The sequence below is a fragment of the Loxodonta africana genome, chromosome 18 (genome assembly GCF_030014295.1).
Source record: "Loxodonta africana isolate mLoxAfr1 chromosome 18, mLoxAfr1.hap2, whole genome shotgun sequence".
Taxonomy (NCBI): Eukaryota; Metazoa; Chordata; class Mammalia; order Proboscidea; family Elephantidae; genus Loxodonta; species Loxodonta africana.
In genome coordinates, this window is record NC_087359.1 from 23,871,802 (window position 1) to 23,890,194 (window position 18,393).

Sequence of the window (18,393 nt, forward strand, 5' to 3'; positions counted from 1 at the left end):
GTATTCCATTGTGTGTGTGTGTGTGTGTGTGTGTAAACCCTGGTGGCATAGTGGTTAAGTGCTATGACTGCTAACCAAAGGGTCGGCAGTTTGAATCCACCAGGCGCTCCTTGGAAACTATGGGGCAGTTCTACTTTGTCCTATAGGGTGGTTATGGGTCGGAATCGACTTGATGGCACTGGGTTTGGCTTTTTTTGTGTGTGACTAAGCTTGTTAACAGCTTGTTTATTCATTCATCTGTTGACGGGCACTTAAGTTGTTTCCATCTTTTTGCTATTGTGAACAATGCTGCAATGAACATGGGTGTGCATATGTCTATTCATGTGACGGCTCTTATTTTTCTAGGATATATTCCTAAAGTGGGATTGCTGAGTCATATGGTATTGCTACATTTAGCTTTTCATATAAGCACTGGATCGTTTTCCAAAATGACTGTACCATTTTGCATTCCCACCAGCAGTGCATAAGAGTTCGAATCTCCCTGCAGCCTCTCCAACATTTATTTTTTTATTTAGTGCCAGTAATGTCAGGATGAGATGATATCTCATTGTCATTTTGATTTGCATTTCTCTAATGGCTAGTGATCGAGAGCATTTCCTTATGTGGCTCTTAGCTACTTGAGTGTCTTCTTCGATGAAGTGTCTGTTCATATCCTTTGCTCATTTTTTAACTGGATTATTTGTCTTTTTGTTTTAGAGGTGTTGGGTTTTCCTGTAGATTTTAGAGATTAGACCTCCGTTGGATTTATAATAGCCAAATTTTTTCCCCCAGTCTGTAGGTTCTCTTTTTACTCTTTTGGTGAAGTCTTTTGAGGAGCATGAGTGTTTAATTTTTAGAAGATCCCAGTTATCTAGCTTATCTTCTGGTGTTTGTGTGTTGTTAGTTATGGTTTGTATCCTATTTGTGCCATATAGCATTGACTGTATTTTTTCTTCCATGACCTTTATACTTTTTGGTTTTGTATTTAGGTCTTTGGTCTATTTTGAATTAGTTTTTGTGTATGGTGTCGGGTATGTGTCCTCTTTCATTTTTTTTGCAGATGAACATTCAGTTTTTCCAGCACCTTTTGTTAAAAAGACTGTTTTTTACCCATCTGATGGACTTTGGGCCCTTGTCAAAGATCAGACGACCACAGGTGGATGGATTTACATCTGGGTTCTCAATTCTGTTCCCTTGGTCAGTGTGTCTGTCTTACTAGTACCAGGTTGTTTTGACTACCATAGCTGGATAGTAGGTTCTGAGGTCAGGTAGTATGAGGCCTCCTACTTTTGTTCGTCTTCAGCAATGCTTTACTTATCTGGGGTCTCTTTCCTTTCCATATAAAGTTAGTGCTTAGTTTTTCTATCTTGTTAAAAAATGCTGTTGGTATTTGGAGCGGGATTGTATTGTATTTGTACATTGCTTTGGGTAGAATTGACTTTTTCACAATGTTGGGTCTACCTATTCATGATGATGGTACTTTTTTCCATTTATGTAGGTCTCTTTTGGTTTCTTGCAGTAGTATTTTGTAGTTTTCATTGTATAGACCTTTTACATCTCTCATTAGATTTATTCCTAAATGTTTTATTTTTTTAGGTGGGTATTATAAATGCTATTGCTTTCCCGATTTCCTTTTTGTCATTTTCTTTATTGGTGTCACAGGAATCCAACTGGTTTTTTTTTTTTTTTTTTTTAGTTTCTCTTATATCCTTCTACTTTGCTGAATCTTTCTATTACTTCTGGTAGTTTTCTAGAATTTTTTTTTTCCATCTTTGATTTCTTCTATTACTCAGTGGTTTTTATTTACTTATTTCCTTCTTCTTTTTTATTTTGTTGAACTTTAGATGAAGGTTTATAGAACAAACTAGTTTCACATCAAACAATTAGTACACACATTGTTCTGTGACATTGGTTAACAACCCTACGACCTGTCAGCACTCTTCCTTCTCAACCCTGGGTTCCCTATTACTAGTACTCCTGCTCTATCCTGCCTTCCAGTCCCTGCCCGAGGGCTGGTGTGCCCCTTTAGTCTTGTTTTGTTCCATGGGCCTGTTCAATCTTTGGTTGAAGGGTGACCCTCAGGAGTGGTCTCATTACTGAGCTGAAAGGGTGTCCAGGGGCCATACTCTCATGGTTTCTCCAGTCTCTGTTAGGCCAGTAAGCCTGGTCTTTCTTTTTGAGTTAGAATCTTGTTCTGTATTTTTCTCCAATTCTGTCCAGGGCCCTCTATTGTGATCGGTGTCAAGGAAGTCAGTGGTGGTAGCCAAGCACCATCTCGTTGTACTCGACTCAGTCTGGTGGAGGGCATGGTAGATGTGGTCCATTAGTCCTGTGGACTAATCTTTCCCTTGTGTCTTTAGTCTTCTTCATCCTTCCTTACTCCTGATGGGGTGAGACCAGTGGAGTATCTTAGATGGCCTTTCACAGACTTTTAAGATGCTACTCGTCAAAGTACAATGTAGAACATTTTCTTAAAAATTCTCTTATGCCAATTGACTTAGATGTTCCCTGGGATCATGGTCCCCACAGCCCTCAGCCCAGCAATTCAGTCCCTCAGGGAGTTTGGATATATCTATGGAGCTACCATGGCCTTGCCTTGTACAGGCTGTGCTGGCTTCCCCAATATTGTGTGCTATCTTACCCTTCACCAAAGTTACCACTTATCTTTTGTCTATTAAGTGTTTTTCCATCCCCACCCCTCCCCTCACTTGTAACCATCAAAGATTGTTTCTTTTTGTATGTAAACATTTTCACGAGTTTTTACAGTAGTGGCCTCATACGATATTTGTCCTTTCGTGATTGACTTATTTCACTCAGCATAATGTCCTGTGCTGAGTTCCTTTTGTTTGTGGAATTCTTTTGTTTTTGTAGATTTTGTTTTTATTGAGACTTTATGTTTTTCTTCTTTATTTTGATGGGTAGGTTTGTTAACTTTCTTTGTGGTTACCTTGAAATTTACTCTTATCTTCCTAGGTTTGAACCAGTCTATTATTACTTGATCCACCAGGCTGTCCTTGGAAACTCTATGGGGCAGTTCTACTCTGTCCTATAGGGTCGCTATGAGTTGGAATTGACTCGACCGCAATGGGTTTGGTTTTTTATTATTGCTTGGTATCACCTTGCCTCCCTCTCCACTATAGAGTTCTATACCTATGCTGTTTATTCCCTCTTTTATTGTTCTGATGTTGTTGTCATTTACAGATTAACCTCTCTGGCTTCCTGTTGCAATTGTTTTGTTTAGGATAGTCCTTGAGAGTTCATTTCCTATGTTGGTATCTGACTGGTGCAATCTTGCGTCCTAGATTCAGGCTCTGGTCTGATGTTGTTTGTTCTAAGACTGAAAAAAAAAAAAAAGACTGAAGACTCCCTTTAATAATTCTTGTAAGTTTGGTTTTGTTTTTACATATTCCCTTAATTTCTGTTTGTCTGGAAATGTCCTAACTTCACCATCATATTTGAACAAAAGTTTTGCGGGATATAGTATTCTTGGTTGGCAATTTTTTTCTTTCAAGGTTTTATATATGTCATCCCATTGCAGTCTTGCCTGCAGGGTTTCTGCTGAATGATCAGAGCTTACTGTTCTTGTTTCACCTCTGTATGTGACTTTTTGTTTTTCTCGAGCTGCTCTCAGGTTTCTTTCTTTGTCTTTGGTTTTGGCAAGTGTGATTATGATATGCTTTGGTGTTTTTCTTTTGGGGTCTATCCTATATGAGGTTCATTGAGTTTCTTGGATGGTCAGCTTTTCATCATTCATATTAGGGAAGTCTTCTGTCAGCAATTCTTCAGTGATCCTCTCTGTGTTTTCCATTTTCTCTCTCTGTTCTGGAACTCCAATCACTCATAAATTTTTGCTTTTGATTGTTTCCCACATAATTCTCAGGGTCTCTTTATTTTTCTTCCTTCTTTTTTTTTTTTTTGATTTTTCCTTTAACAGAGTTGTATCCAAGTGTTTGTCTTCAGTTTCTGGTTCTGTCTTCCATTGTTTCAAACATGCTCCTCAGCCCTTCTATGACACTGTCCATTTCTGAAATCTTGTTGTTTATCTTTTGGATTTCTAATTGTTTTTGCATGATTTCTGGTTGTGAATTTATTTTGGCATTTTGTTCCAGTATTACTTCCCTGAATAGTTCCATTTTTTTTTTGTCTGTATTTTTTATGAATTTGCCTTTTGCAAAACTTTGTCTATTTTTTCCTCATTTTTGTCACTTTTTGCTTCAACTCTTGAATTGGTCTGAGTATTAGAGATTTGAATTTCCAGTCAGGTAGTTCTAGTGCCTTTTCTTCTACTGGAAAATCATCTGGTGTCTTATTTTGGATGCCTACTGGGCCCATCCTGTTCTGTTTTTTATATGCTTTGGTATCTTCTTCTATCTTCAGGATATTCAGTAGTTATTTTCTTCCTTTCTTGATTATAGATTTGTTTGTTTTGTCCTGCTTTTTTGTTTTATTTGGTTATGTCTGAGCAGGCAGGCTGTGCGTTCTTTGTTGTTTGCTCATCTGTAGTCAAGATACTTTTCACCTCCTTGGCCAATGGGCAGGGCCAGTTGTGCAGCAGTGGTGCAGCAGGGCAGGTCCTGAAGGGGAAGGGCTGGGATGGGTTCTTTGTGGCAAGTTCTAGGGCCGACAGATCAGACCAGGAATCAGGGCTGGGCAGCTTCCAGAAGGCTGTGCCTGTGCTGCTCAGTGGTGTGATGTTCAGTGCATGGTGCAGGTAGGCAGGAAAGAGTAGGGAGGTTGTGATGTGTAGAGCTAACAGAGGTGTGGGAAAGAGGAGAGAGAGGAGAGAAAAAAGGAGCCAAAAACAAACAAGCAAAGAAGGAAAGAGAAAAAAAAAAGTGCTAAGGGAGCTTGTTGTTGGAGTGGAGAGATGAGAAACGGAGAAATGGAGAAAAGCAAAAAGAAAATAAGGGCGGGGGGAAGAAAAAAACAACTAGATAAAAATTTGGAAAAGAAAAGCTCCCAGGAGTCCCGGAGTCCCACCGGTGGGGCCACTAAGACCTGGGAAGTGGCTCCCAGGCTGCACAGCATAGCCTGGCTGGGTGGGGGGGGGTATAGATGTCACACATCACCAGGTATTCAGGAAACAGGGAAAGAAGATAAGTGTAGAGAGACAAGAACTGAGAAGTGAAGACAGACAGGGAAAAAGAGATAAAAAAAAAAAAAAAGAAGAAGAACAAAAGAAATGCCCCCAGGGATCCCACCCGAGTGGCTGCACAGATTTGGGGAGTGGCTCCTAAGCTGTGCACTGCAGCCCAGCTAGAAGGGGCTCCCAAGCTGCAAAAAGAAAAAGAAAACAAACGAACAAAGCAAAACAAAGGAGAAAAAAGCCCCAGGGATCCCACCAGCGTGGTGTTCCGGGTAGGGGGAGTGGTTCCCCAGTCAGGTGTGGCTTCACAGCCTTTCAAGAAGAAGCAAAGATGCCACACAGAGCCCGGTGTTCCAGAGGAGGGAGGGGGAGGTGGTAGGAGTCTCAGAAGAAACCAAAAGAGACGGAAAAAACCAACACAAGCTCAGGGGCTCCACCAGTGTGGGCAGGGAGAATCCAAGCAGCCTGAGGCCAAAGCAGTTGCCTCCCAGCCAAGAGACTGCCGCTGGTGGGAAGCAGAGGCGGCTGCAGGGGGTGGGGGAGGGAAGGGGCTAGGAAAGAGTATATTGCTCATTACCAGGTGCTCTGTCTCCTGGTGGGAACATCATGAATCTGTTTTCCCATACTCCCTGTCCTCTGATCTCCAATGTGGGTGGGGTGAATCCAAGCGCACGGATGCTGCCCTCCTGGTCAGCTGAGCCACCGCAGCCAGCCAGGAAGCTTGGAGGTAGAGCAGCAGGGAGAGAATGGGGGGTGGGAAAGTGTGCATCACTGGTTACTGGGTGCTCTGTCTCCTACTGGGAGTTCCATAAAGCTGCTTCCCTGTGCTCCCTGTCTGCGGATCCCCGACTGGACTCTAAGATGGTGGATCTGTGCTGCGTTAGCTGATGGGGCCCTCCACACGTACCTCCCCTCTCTCTCTGTCCTCTGTCAGTTTCTTAGTGCATTAGGCGTTTGGCTGAGTTCTCTATCTCTTCATTTGGCACTTCAGGTTCCAGGAATGACATTTGTCTCTGTTTTCCTTAGTTTTTCGGGTCTTTGCTGTGGAGGAACGGCATGATGCTTCTGTTTATAGCACCATGTTGGCGGGAAGTCTCTATCCAGTGGTTTTTAAGGAAGATGTTATTCAGTTTCTGTATTTTTTTTTTCCCCTTGCGCTTCATGTTATTAATTTCTACTTTCATGACGTGATCAGAGGAGATGCTTTGTATTGTCTCAACCTTTTGGATTTTGTTGAGTGTTGCTATGTGGCCTAAGATGTGGTCTACTCTGGAGAATGTTCCATGTATATTGGGAAAGAATTTATACTTTGCTGCAACTGGATAGAATGGTCAATATATGTCTATGAGGTCAATATGGTTGATTGTGGCCTTCAGATCATCTTTATCTTCTTTGAGATTCTTTCTAGATCTTCTGTCATTTACTGAGAGTGTTGTGTTGAAGTTTCCTACTATTACTGTGGAACTATCAATTTCTCTTTTCAGTGCTGTTAGAGTTTGTTTTATGCATTTTGAAGCCCTGCTCTTGGGTATGTAGATATTTATTATGGTTATGTCGTCATAGTGGATTATTCCTTTAGTCATGATATGTGGTGGATTTTGCCCTAATGTCTATTTTATCTAAAATTAGTATTGTCACTTCTGCCTTTCTTTGGTTGCTGTTTGCTTGATATATTTTTTCCATCCTTTGATCTTTGATATATTTATGTCTTTGTCTCTGAGGTGTGTTTCTTATAGACAGCATACTGATGGTCATTTTTTTTTTTAAATCTATTCTGTCACTCTGTCTCGTTATGGGTACATTTAAGCCATTTACATTCAATGTGATTATCAATAGGTGTGAGTTTATCGCTGTCATTATTTATTTTTTTTTTATAGTGCTTTTTTTTTTTGTGGTGCTGAGGTTTTCTTTGTTCTTCTTACTCTCCTGTGCTGAGTTCCTTTTGTTTGCGGAATTTCTTTACTTTTATTATTGTGGATTTTGTGTTTACTGAGACTTTATATTTTTCTTCTTTATTTTGATGAGGAGGTTTGTTAACTTTCTTTGTGGTTAACTTGAAAATTTCCCCTATCTTCTTAAGTTTGAACCAGTCTTTTATTACTTGATATCACCTTGACTTCCTCTCCATTTGAAAGTTCTGTACCTACACCGGAAACCCTGGTGGTGTAGTGGTTAAGTGCTACGGCTGCTAACCAAAGGGTCGGCAGTTCGAATCCACCAGGCGCTCCTTGGAAACTCTATGGGGCAGTTCCACTCTGTTCTATAGGGTTGCTATGAGTTGGAATCGACTCGATGGTACTGGATTTTGGGTTTATACCTACACCGTGTATTCTCCCTTTTATTCTGATGTTGTCAACATGTTCACATTGACATCTCTAGTTCTGTGTTGTAAATCTTTCAGTTTTGTTTTATCCTTGACAGTTTGTTTGACTTATTGACTGCGTGCTTCCATGGGTGTTAATTGTGGATCCAAGTAAAATGAAAACCTTGACAACTTCAACATTTTCTCAGTTTATCATGATGTTACTTATTAGTTCAGTTGTGAGGATTTTTGTTTTCTTTATGTTGAAATTTAATCCATACTGAAAGCTGTAATCTTTGATCTTCATCAGTAAGTGCTGTACACTTGGATGATAAAATTATCAACCCCAGGGGAAAAAGTAATTACTCCTCAAGAGGTCCAATAAAAGTGTCAGGTCTGGTGCTCATTGGTTCTGACTGAATGGTTTAGTTCACAGGCCCACCCCTGATCAAATCACTAAGACGGATGAGTGTCCTCTTTGGCTCAATGTAAGTTAGACTGGGCCATGCTTCATATAGCTATCTCAGAGCTCTGAATACTGGCTCATATTGCAATTTACTCTCTTAGCCCAGATCTCAGCCTTAACAGTCATGAGTTTTTCTTATGTATTTTAAAATAAAAGTCTCTTGAGAAAACACTATTAGAATTTAATATGTTATGTTGTCTTTGGAAATTTGGCCATGTTGACATCATTGTCAAGTGGAAATATATACTGTACTAACATATATACATATATGTTGCATGTATATATGTGAATGATATGTATATACATATATACATATATGTTATATGTATGTGTTCTTATGTTATATATAGTTACATATTATACAATATAACTCTAATACATAATGATATATTATTATATATAGTATAAATTGTAACTCTGAGTAAGCTTGTATTTACGTGAGTTTAAATGTCTGTATCGATATTGCTAGTAGTATTACAAATTCATTCCATTCTAAATTACTTATTAAATTGCCTATTTGGAAAGGCAGAATATCTTTGTGATTAAACAATTCTAATTTTATCCAGCACATTAGAAGTCAATCTCTCTGTCTTTCACTCTCTCTCTCTTGCTCCTCCCTCCGCTATCATTCTCACTTGCTCTCTCTCTGCGTTGAAAAGTTTGAGTCTCTTATTTAGGACCAGCACTACAAACAGTAAAGAAATAATCGTAAAGCAATTGAAATATGGCATGCTGTCTTTGGACCACATGGAAATCTTCTTATGTAGCTATTTCCTTTTTTCATGTGGCAGGAAGAACAATTATGGGATTCACTGATGAAGAAAGCATGAATGAACTGGAATTAAACTACTCTATTGATGCAGTGAGAATTATCTTTAATGATACTTTCTCATATCATTTGAAGTTTTCCTGGGGACAAAGAATCCCCAGGATGGAGGAACATAGAGACCATTCAGGTAACTTTCTTGTTAGAATTTTTTTTTTTGCTATTATATCATGAACCACAAGGGAGCATATTTGATAGCAGATGTGAAATGAACTAAACACACACACGTACGCACACATGCACACACATTTTTGATTTCTAAATTTAAAAGGGATTAATCCTTACTAAATAAAACCTATATTCTTAAGTAATTTATTTTATTAAGAAATTATTATATTGGCTATTATTCCTATGCTACCCCTATAAATGGGGCCCTGGTGGTGCAGTGGTTAAGCTTTTGGCTACTAACCAAAAGGTCGGCAGTTCAAATCCACCAGCCACTGCTTGGAAACCCTGCGGGGCAGTTCTTCTCTGCCCTATAGGGTCTCCATGAGTCGGAATCAACTCAGCGGCAATGGGTTACCCCTATAAAAGGTCTTATGAAAAGGCTTTTGCTCAACGATTACCAATATATATTTTTTAATTTAATGGCTTCATTTATTTTTTTGGCGCCAACAATTGAAGAACAACACTCAGTTAACTATTGGAGAAAGTCATAAAATTGAATAAAAAAATCACTCAGAGCTGATCTTAAAATGAATAAAGCAATTCTACTGTGGTTTCTTAGGGTGAGCTCTACAAACACAGTTGAGAATTCTTAGCATATACTATATTATCATGGACTTTGGGTTTACTTTAGAATATTTGAAGTATTGTATAATATGATTTTTCCTATAACAAGAATTGCCCATCCCATATGAATAGTTGTGTTCTTCTTTTCCTAAAGCTCATTGTCGTGCAGTGGATGAAAAAATCACATGTGACAGTTCAAAATTCTGGGAGAAAGGTTTCATAGCTTTTCAAGCTGCCATTAATGCTGCTATCATAGAAGTGAGTATTAGGTTGAAAGAAAATGATTGCATTGTAAATTAAATTTTGATGGATGGTGATATAATGAATCGTCCTATACTAAATTTCATTCAGTTCATTGATTTGGTGCAATATACTGAAAACTACGATATTTGAGCTATTTTGCTAAGCACTGGGGATGAGGAAATAAATAGAACAGAGGATACTAGGTAGTAGGGGAGATAGAAATGTGAATATGTAGTTATAATAAGACTTTAGGTTTTAGCATGGAATTATAAATGGTGTGTTGGGCAAGCAAAGAAGCAGACATTATCTGCTAAGAAAGGTAAAACTTACTAAATGAAGGACCATTTCAGCTGAGTCTTGAAGCACGAGTAGAATTTTGTTGAGAGAAGAAGTTAAGGAGGGATGTTCTTAGGAGTCAAGACAAAATCTGGAGCATTCCAGGAAACATACGGAGCATATATTTTAAAATGTGGCTTGCACAGGAGTATTTATAATTGGGAGAAAAAGCACATGATGTTAATTAGTCTAATAATAACAACTTGTTCATTGATATCTTAATTTAGATTACAACAAACCATTCAGTGATGGAAGAGCTCATGTCTGTTACTGGGATACATATGAAGATATTACCTTTTGTTGCCCAAGGAGGAATTTTGACTGATTTTTTCATTTTCTTCTGCATTATTTCTTTTTCTGCATTCATATACTATGCATCAGTCAATGTTTGTCAAGAAAGACAGTCCATTAAGGCAGTGATGACAACGATGGGCCTTCGAGAGTCAGCATTCTGGTAAATCATACATTACCCTCCATCATGCCGCATTAACAAACAAAACAACTTAGCTGGTTGGACTTCACAGGACTCTAAAGTACATTTAAACTTGAAGTTTTCATAAAGTAGTAAGTGATAAATGTATGGAGTAGATGGACTTCCAGGCCTGATAACTGGAATTTTCCATATTCCTCTGAATTAAAGAAAGCCTAGTGCGGTAGAGATTTATAGCCTTGGAAACTCTATTGGACAGCTCTACTCTGTCCTATGGAATTGCTATGAGTCAGAATTGACTCTGCAGCAGTGGTTTGGTTGGGTTTTCAGTGCGGTAGACGTACAAACCATGATTCTCCTCACTAGTTACCATGTCTGGGTGAACCCAAATATGTACACTCAGTGAAATTTATGGGACATATGCTTTGTTAGAGATGGCAATTGATTATGAGCCCATGTTGAATGAGTCAGCATTTTTATGACATTGAGGAAAAGAAGTTGACCTGCTTTTTAAGCATAGAACTTTTCTAAGTGGAGGCAGTATAGCAGGTGGTAAGAGCATGGGCCTGGGAAGGAGGAAACCATGGATCTCCATCTCAGCATTTAGTTACTACCTTCTTGCACAAGTTATTTTCGTCTCTTTAAACCTCAGTTTCTTTTCTGTAAAAAATTGATAATAATACCTACCTCATATTGGCCATGAGGATTAAAGAAAAAAAATGTATGTAAAGTGACTTTTATGGCGCTTAAGAAAGATTAAATACTCAGTAACTTATAGGAGTTGATAGAACTTTGGAAAGTATTGTGGCATGAGAAGACAGTAGATTGCAAAGTAGGAAACTGGGGTTCAAATCCCCGGGCATCCACAAATTTTTCAATGAGTTTAGCCAAGTGATGTATTAGACACAGATAGTGGTAAAAACATGAGTTCTGAATACAGAAAGCAGCGGTTTCAGTCTTGAATTTGCCTTTCACACACAGTGAATATTATTCTCAGTGTTAAATATGATACGTAGAATATATAGGATAGTTCTAGGCATGTGCTATATATACAGTCTTTAAAATAATGTCAGACTGTTGAGTTGGGAGGTTACTTATTTTTAGTATTGCCAAGATAACACTAAATGTGTTTTATTTTTCCTCCAGATGTGCTCAACAAACTGAGTGTAAGAATGGAGATGTCTTGATGGTTTGGTCTAGAATGGGAGTTTTTCGAGGCGTCCCTTTTTGTGTTAAAATTGTGTAACTCAATACTGAAAGAAATTTTGGTCGTTATATTTTTAAAAAGTAGTGAAAATCTACAAAGAGAGAAAAGTAACCAATATTATTAAAAAAAAAAAGGCAATAAGAAAGAAGCAAAATAAATCCAATTTTGTTTGTATAAGAAAAGGGCATGACATCCTATCTGTACAGCATTTTAATAAAATTAAGGAGAAGTCAATGGAACTCAGAGAAGTGAACAGTTTCAGATGAAAAAAATGGTATAGTGAAAAAGGAATCATTACAATTAGGCATTAAAAATAAGACCAGACCATGATGGCATTTTCTAGTTTGGAGAAAAGCAAACTAAGTGTTCATTGTGCACGTACTATAAACTAGTCACCATGTTAAACTCATAACATACATCCTTTCATTTAATTCTCTTATTATTTTCCAGTAGAGGGAAGTGAAGTTTAGAGAGACTAAGTAACTACCTCTTAGGATCACATAGTTAAAATATAACAGAGAAAACTTGAACCCAGATCTGCGTAATTGGAAAGCTTATTCTCTTTCCACTATAAAGAATTTTCTTCATTTTCCTTTGGCATCGATAGTAAGAAAAAAAAAATCTTCATAACTATACTGGTATCTAGGTCCTATGTCTATGTCTATATCTAAACATCTGTATTAAGAGTTGGCAAGCTGTGGGCCAAATCTGGCCCACTGCCTGTTTATGTATGATCTGCAAGCTAAGAATGGCTTTTGCACTTTCAAATGCTTGAAAGATCAAAGGAACGATAACGTCTATGACACGTAAGACTTATACAAAATTCAAATTTTTGTCTCTACAAATAAAGTTTTATTGGAACACAGGCACGGTCATCCAGTTCCATATTGTCTCTGGCTGCTTTTGTGCTACAAAGGCAGCACTGAGTAGTTGCGACAGAGACCATATGGCCCACAAAGCCTAAAATATTTACTATTTGGTTCTTTACAGAAAAAGTTTGCTAAACCCCATTGTATCTTCTATTTTCTGTCCAAAATTTCACTTTACTGGAAGAAGTTTAGCGCTAAAAATCCTCATAGACATTTCCCCCCAAAACCAATCCCAGTTACTCTCATTATTTCACACAGTTTATTTTCTTCACATGCTGCAATTAACTACCTATTTTACCAGTTTTGTTTGTTCTCTACAGTCCCCCCAGAATATGAGCTGCAAGGTCAGGGAAGTTTTTTGCTCCTTTAGCTGTTGTATTCCCTTCATCCTTAATTCATGGTAGTCGTGACAAATTATTTGCTTAAAAAAATGAATGAACGAAGTGATATAATAACAGCATGCTGAATTCCTGCTTTTGTTTCTGTGCTAGGCTCTCCTGGGGTTTGATATATGCTGGTTTCATCTTTATTATAGCCACCTTGATGGCTCTTATTGTAAAATCTGCCCAAATTGTTGTCCTGACTTCCTTCATGGTGGTCTTCATACTATTTCTCCTCTATGGCCTGTCTTTGGTGAGTTGGTGAATTTAATACCTCTTCCTCTTCTCTTCTTCCTCTTCCTCTTTTTATTCCTCTTCCTCTTCATCCTCTTTCTCTTATTCTTCTTCCTCCTCCTCTTCTTCCTTTTCTTCCTCTTCTTTCTCTTCCACCTCCTCCTCCTTCTCACTCTCACTGCCTTGACTAGGACTCTTTCCCATAGAAACGTGCTAGTTGTCTGTCACTGGGCTATGATTCTGATAACACCTCTTCTGTTTGCAGTATTTGTATGAACCAGTATCTAGAAGTGGAAAAATGGATGAACTATACTTTCGTGGAAACCCTGGTGGCATAGTGGTTAAGTGCTACAGCTGCTACCCAAGAGGTTGGCAGTTCAAATCTGCCAGGCACTCCTTGGAAACTCTGTGGGGCAGTTCTACTCTGTCTTATAGGGTCACTGTGAGTCGGAATCGACTCGACGGCAGGGGGTTTGGTTTGGTTTATATTTTCGTAATATAAAGTTTTTCTATGATGCTACCAATGATTCTCAGAGCATTATGTACCAGCTGAAGTTTTTGTCCCCTCTCAGATAACTTTAGCTTTCCTGATGAGCGTGTTGATAAAGAAACCTTCCTTTACTGGCCTGGTCATGTTCCTTCTCACTGTCTTTTGGGGGACCCTGGGATTTACTGCATTGTACAGACACCTTCCTGCATTTCTGGAGTGGACCTTATGTGTTCTTAGCCCCTTTGCCTTCACTGTTGGAATGGCCCAGGTAAGACTCAACAGAACTGTTCCATTTATTACAAAAGCTTTACAACAGATTTTCTCTGAATAATTCATGTTAGATGTTCTAAGCATTAAAATTCCCACCCACTGTTGCAAAGATAAACACTTAAGGAATAGGAGTGGTTTTATTTTTCTCTCTCAACACAATTAGTTTTCAAGCCACAAAATAAAGGATACTACTCCATTATTGATAGGGTTCAGATTCTACTTTTAATGGATTATCCCAATAAATATTTGTCTGATTTAATGCTCAGAAAACATGACCCTCAATATTATCACAAGCATTAAAAAATCAGGAATTGAGTAGAAATTGAATTTCTACTTTTAATTGTCCAGTTCTATAATTTATCATTTTCTTCTTACATGAAGCTGAACCTCCTTGCAAAATAATTAATTCTGTTTATGACATTATCAATATAAGTTAAAGGATATGCTACCTATAAGGAGCCCTGGTGGTGCAGTGGTTAAGAGCTCAGCTGCTAAACAAGAAGTGGGCAGTTCGAATCTACCAGCCACTCCCTGGAAACCCTGTGAGGCAGTTCTACTCTGTCCTATAGGGCTGCTATGTGTCAGAATCAGCTCAACCAATGGCAAAGGGTCTGGCTACCTATAAACACCTCATACCTGAGTATATTTCAGGAAATGATTATTCTTGTGTTTTTCTCAACTATTGAAGTACTTTCACTCCGCCATATTTTTATTTTCAAATAAAGGCCCCTGTCTGGAACGTCCTCTGTTTCTCCTCGTCCTAAACCTGATGAAATCCTAGGTGAGGTTCAGCGAAATAGCACTTTCCTTGAGTGTTTACTTCCTCCTAGAGGACCTACCTGCTTAGCACTCAGTACACACCTCCACCAAGGTACTTCCCAAATTGCTTTACAGTTAGATGGTTTCATTGCTATGCCTTCCAATAGGTCTGAGCATTGTAATGATAGGAATTATGTCTTATTTATCTTTTGCAACCCCAATGCTGACCAGAAATAAGATAATAATAAATCTTAGCAATATATAAATTCTTTTAAATTCGATGTATTTTTTTTTTCAGCTTATACATTTGGACTATGATGTGAATTCTAATGCCCCTTTGGATCCTTCAAGCAACCCATACCTAATAGTAGCTACTTTTTTCATGTTGCTGTTTGATGTGCTTCTCTATATGGCATTAACGTTATATTTTGACAAAATTTTGCCCAGTAAGTAGTAGCATGATTTTATTCCAATACAGTTTCATTAATTTATTCTTCTAAATGACTGTCTACAATGTTTGAACATAAATTGAATATATATAGGGGTAAAAGTATGTGTAACAAAACATTTGCCAATTCAACAATTTTTGCATGTACAGTTCAATGACATCAAGTACACTGATCATGTTGTGCCACCATCAACACTATTCTGTTCCATATTATCCCACCACAATTAACAGAAACTCAGTACCACCCCTTAGCAACCTCTCCTCCTTTCCTCCTCCCTCCCACGCCTGGTAATCACTAATAAGCTTTGGTCTCTATGCATTTGTCTATTTCATAAAAGTAGTATCATACAATATTTGTCCTTTTGTGACTGATTTATTTCACTCAGCATGTTTTCAAGGTTCATCCATAGTATAGCATGCTTTAGGACTTCATTTCTCTTTACGGTAAATATTCCATTGTGTGTATGTAACACATTTTGTGTATATCCATTCATCTGCTGATGGGCAAGTAAGTTGTTTCCACCTTCGACTATCGTGAATAGTGCTGCAGTGAACATTGGTGTAGCCTAATGGTATCGTACACTTTGTTTATAGACTCGTTCTCTACAAATTTTTTTCACTATAACACCCTAGATTTTTCTTTAAAAAAAAATCTTGTAAGAGATTATGGATTAATTACACTGTCAGTGCTTGTATCAGAACTAGATGAAGAATAGCTTTACTTGACATTCAATCTTAGGAACTTCCAAGTGCTTCCCCATTTAACTCACCTGATAGACAATAAAAAAAAAAAAAAGACAATAGTGGGTTTTTAATCCACAATACTGTAATTGTGTGTTGAATGCACAATCTGTCCTATGGAGACACAAGGTCTTTTATTTATTGTATTCATTTCCTGGGGCTGCTGTTTGACTTTAAACAGCAGACATTTCTTCAGGTGATAATGCTTGTTCGGGTTTAACATCAAAGAGATTGCCTTAACTTGCTGCCCTAGGTAGATTATACCTCCTAAAGTGGCCACTGATCCCGTATTTAATTGCCTCCTGCTTGTGTAGATGAATATGGACATCGGCATTCTCCTTTGTTTTTCCTGAAGTCCTCTTTTTGGTTTCAACACCAAAGGGCTAATCACATGGCTCTTGAGAACGAAATAGATTTTGATCCTTCGTCTAACAACTCTTTTGAGCCAGTGTCGCCAGAATTCCATGGGAAAGAAGCCATCAGGTAATAAATTACATGGGGGAGCAGATGGAGAACAGGTCAGAGGCAGGGATCTAATCAAGCAAAAAACCGATATGAGTAGAGACTTCTTTCTGTGCCCCTTTATACCCTGACACCCAGACTGCCCCACTCATGAGGGGTTATACTCACTCTTAATAACACTCTGCTTTTTTGCATTCACCATTTACATTACTTAATGGAGCGACAACTGTCCATGAATAAACAATTTTCATGTTTCTACTCTCCTTATTATCTCGTTTCTCTTCTTCATGCTTTGCTTCCCCTTCTACTGGCCTCCCTCTTTATGATACACTCAGCCATCACTTCCTTTTTTATTCTCACCCCTTTTTCTTGTAATTCACTTTGTTTCATCTTCCATCTCTGTCCAGTAAGATGAGGAGGAAGAAACAGGTAATGCAGAGAAGGAGAAAGAGAGATATCTCAAAGAGTTAGGAAGGAAACACAGAGAGTTAGAGTGCTGGTGCCATGTGTATCTTCCCTTTGAGGTGACATACATGTCTCATTCAACACCAGTTACCTTGATTTCCAAACATCTAGAAATTCCTAAATTCCCTAGATTGTTGCTCAAGTTTTGCCCATTACTCAGTGTTGCACTTGGCTTACCCCTTCAATAAAACCTTTCCATATCCCCCTCCTTCACTAATCTTTATTAACTCTAAATATTTATGATACAGCCTCTAAATATTATCTTTAAGAACATGGTCCAATATGAATAGACAACAAACAGTGGCATTCTCTCATTCCTGATGCCTTAGGGCTGTATTTCAAGAATTGGGATCTCCCTACAAGCTGGAGCTCTAACTTCTGTGTCCTTCCCCATGCCTAGGCCAGAATCAGGTGCTAGCAGAGCAGTCACACAGTAAGCCCTGAATGCAAGAGAAGGCATTTTGACTTTGGCAAGGAGAAGGGTAATGAAGATTTATGAATTATAGGTAAAAAGATTAACCCTATGCTGTAGGAAAGTAATCTGCCAGCAATGGGAGGCGGTGTTGGAAGCAGAGATTCCCAAGTAGCTAATGGTTGGAATTATCTAGAAGGTTGGATCTATGGCATGGCAACCCAAGACTGCCTGTTCTGCTTCACTGCTGTGGCATGTACTGTGTCCAGGGGGCCAACATCTGGCACCCTAAGGCTCTGGATTACTCTGTACCAGGCTCATAATCACCTGTCAGTATAAAGGATGAAAACAAAATGTTATTTAAGATGCATTATTATACCAGCTAGCAAGTAGGTCCTACCCAATCTAGAAACTACTACTTAAGCACCAAGGCCAAATTTCATTAAAACATATGGGAAAAAAAGCCATCATTTGTGTTGCTTACATGGAAGGAAGTAATAAAACAAGCTAATATCTATTATTGCCTTAAAAAAAAAAAACTGGGAAACAGGCTAGAAAAAGCCAAGCAACTCGCCTGAGTTCACATGGTTTAGGAAGAAAGACAGTATTTGAACCCGTATGTACTCAATTCCAAGGCCATTTCACCTCGCTGCCCATATTTTTCATAGTTATTTCCTCATCTAACTGGATAATACCTACCTGCTTGTTTGTTGTGATGATATAAGAAAATAATGCAAATAAAATGTCTACCACAGGGCCTGGCTTATTGTGGTAGTAGGCGAGATACATTAATATATTTGAAATCTTTTTCTCCATGATCACTCTTTTCCTTATCTTCCCCTTCCTCTCTCATCATTGGGGATTCACCATGTTTAAAGCATTATGCATGTTCACATTTTATCTTATTTACAAATCAACTGTATGAGATTGTTAATATTATCATTCCCATTTTGCTGCTGAAGAATTGAACTCACTGAGGTTTGGGTACATAGCTCTTGGTAAACCGAGCGCAACTGGGGCCTGACCCAGAATGGTCTGACTCCAAAGCCATAATTTTTCTTTTAGCATAAGAAGCTCCTCTTCTTATCTCCACCATAGTATCTCCAAACCACTGGTTTTGTCTCCAGTTTTTCTCTCCCTCAGCCATTTATCACAAGCGTTAGGGAATATTTCCATAGGCTAGCTGCTACCGCATAGTGTAGCGTCGTCAATTTATGATGATTAAGCAAGCTGCTTTAATGAGATGTCCTACATGT

The 18,393-nt window shown here is 38.5% G+C and overlaps 1 protein-coding gene across 4 annotated transcripts in view; it reads left to right on the forward strand.

The window, feature by feature from the left end:
- ABCA9 (ATP binding cassette subfamily A member 9) overlaps window positions 1–18,393 on the forward strand; it is an 81,432-nt gene that overhangs the window by 10,268 nt on the left and 52,771 nt on the right. For 3 of the 4 annotated variants that reach the window (XR_010318309.1, XM_003417288.3, XM_064270832.1), the window contains exons 4-10: window positions 8,625–8,789; window positions 9,546–9,649; window positions 10,198–10,424; window positions 12,968–13,109; window positions 13,663–13,848; window positions 14,908–15,055; window positions 16,113–16,281. Coding sequence is in view for 3 of the 4 variants with exons in the window: in XM_003417288.3 (XP_003417336.2) it covers window positions 8,625–8,789; window positions 9,546–9,649; window positions 10,198–10,424; window positions 12,968–13,109; window positions 13,663–13,848; window positions 14,908–15,055; window positions 16,113–16,281 (1,141 nt within the window). In the remaining variant the exon portion in view is untranslated. Of the gene's footprint in view, window positions 1–8,624; window positions 8,790–9,545; window positions 9,650–10,197; window positions 10,425–12,967; window positions 13,110–13,662; window positions 13,849–14,907; window positions 15,056–16,112; window positions 16,282–18,393 lie in introns of those variants that run through there. The other variant, XM_064270833.1, reaches the window with a different exon arrangement.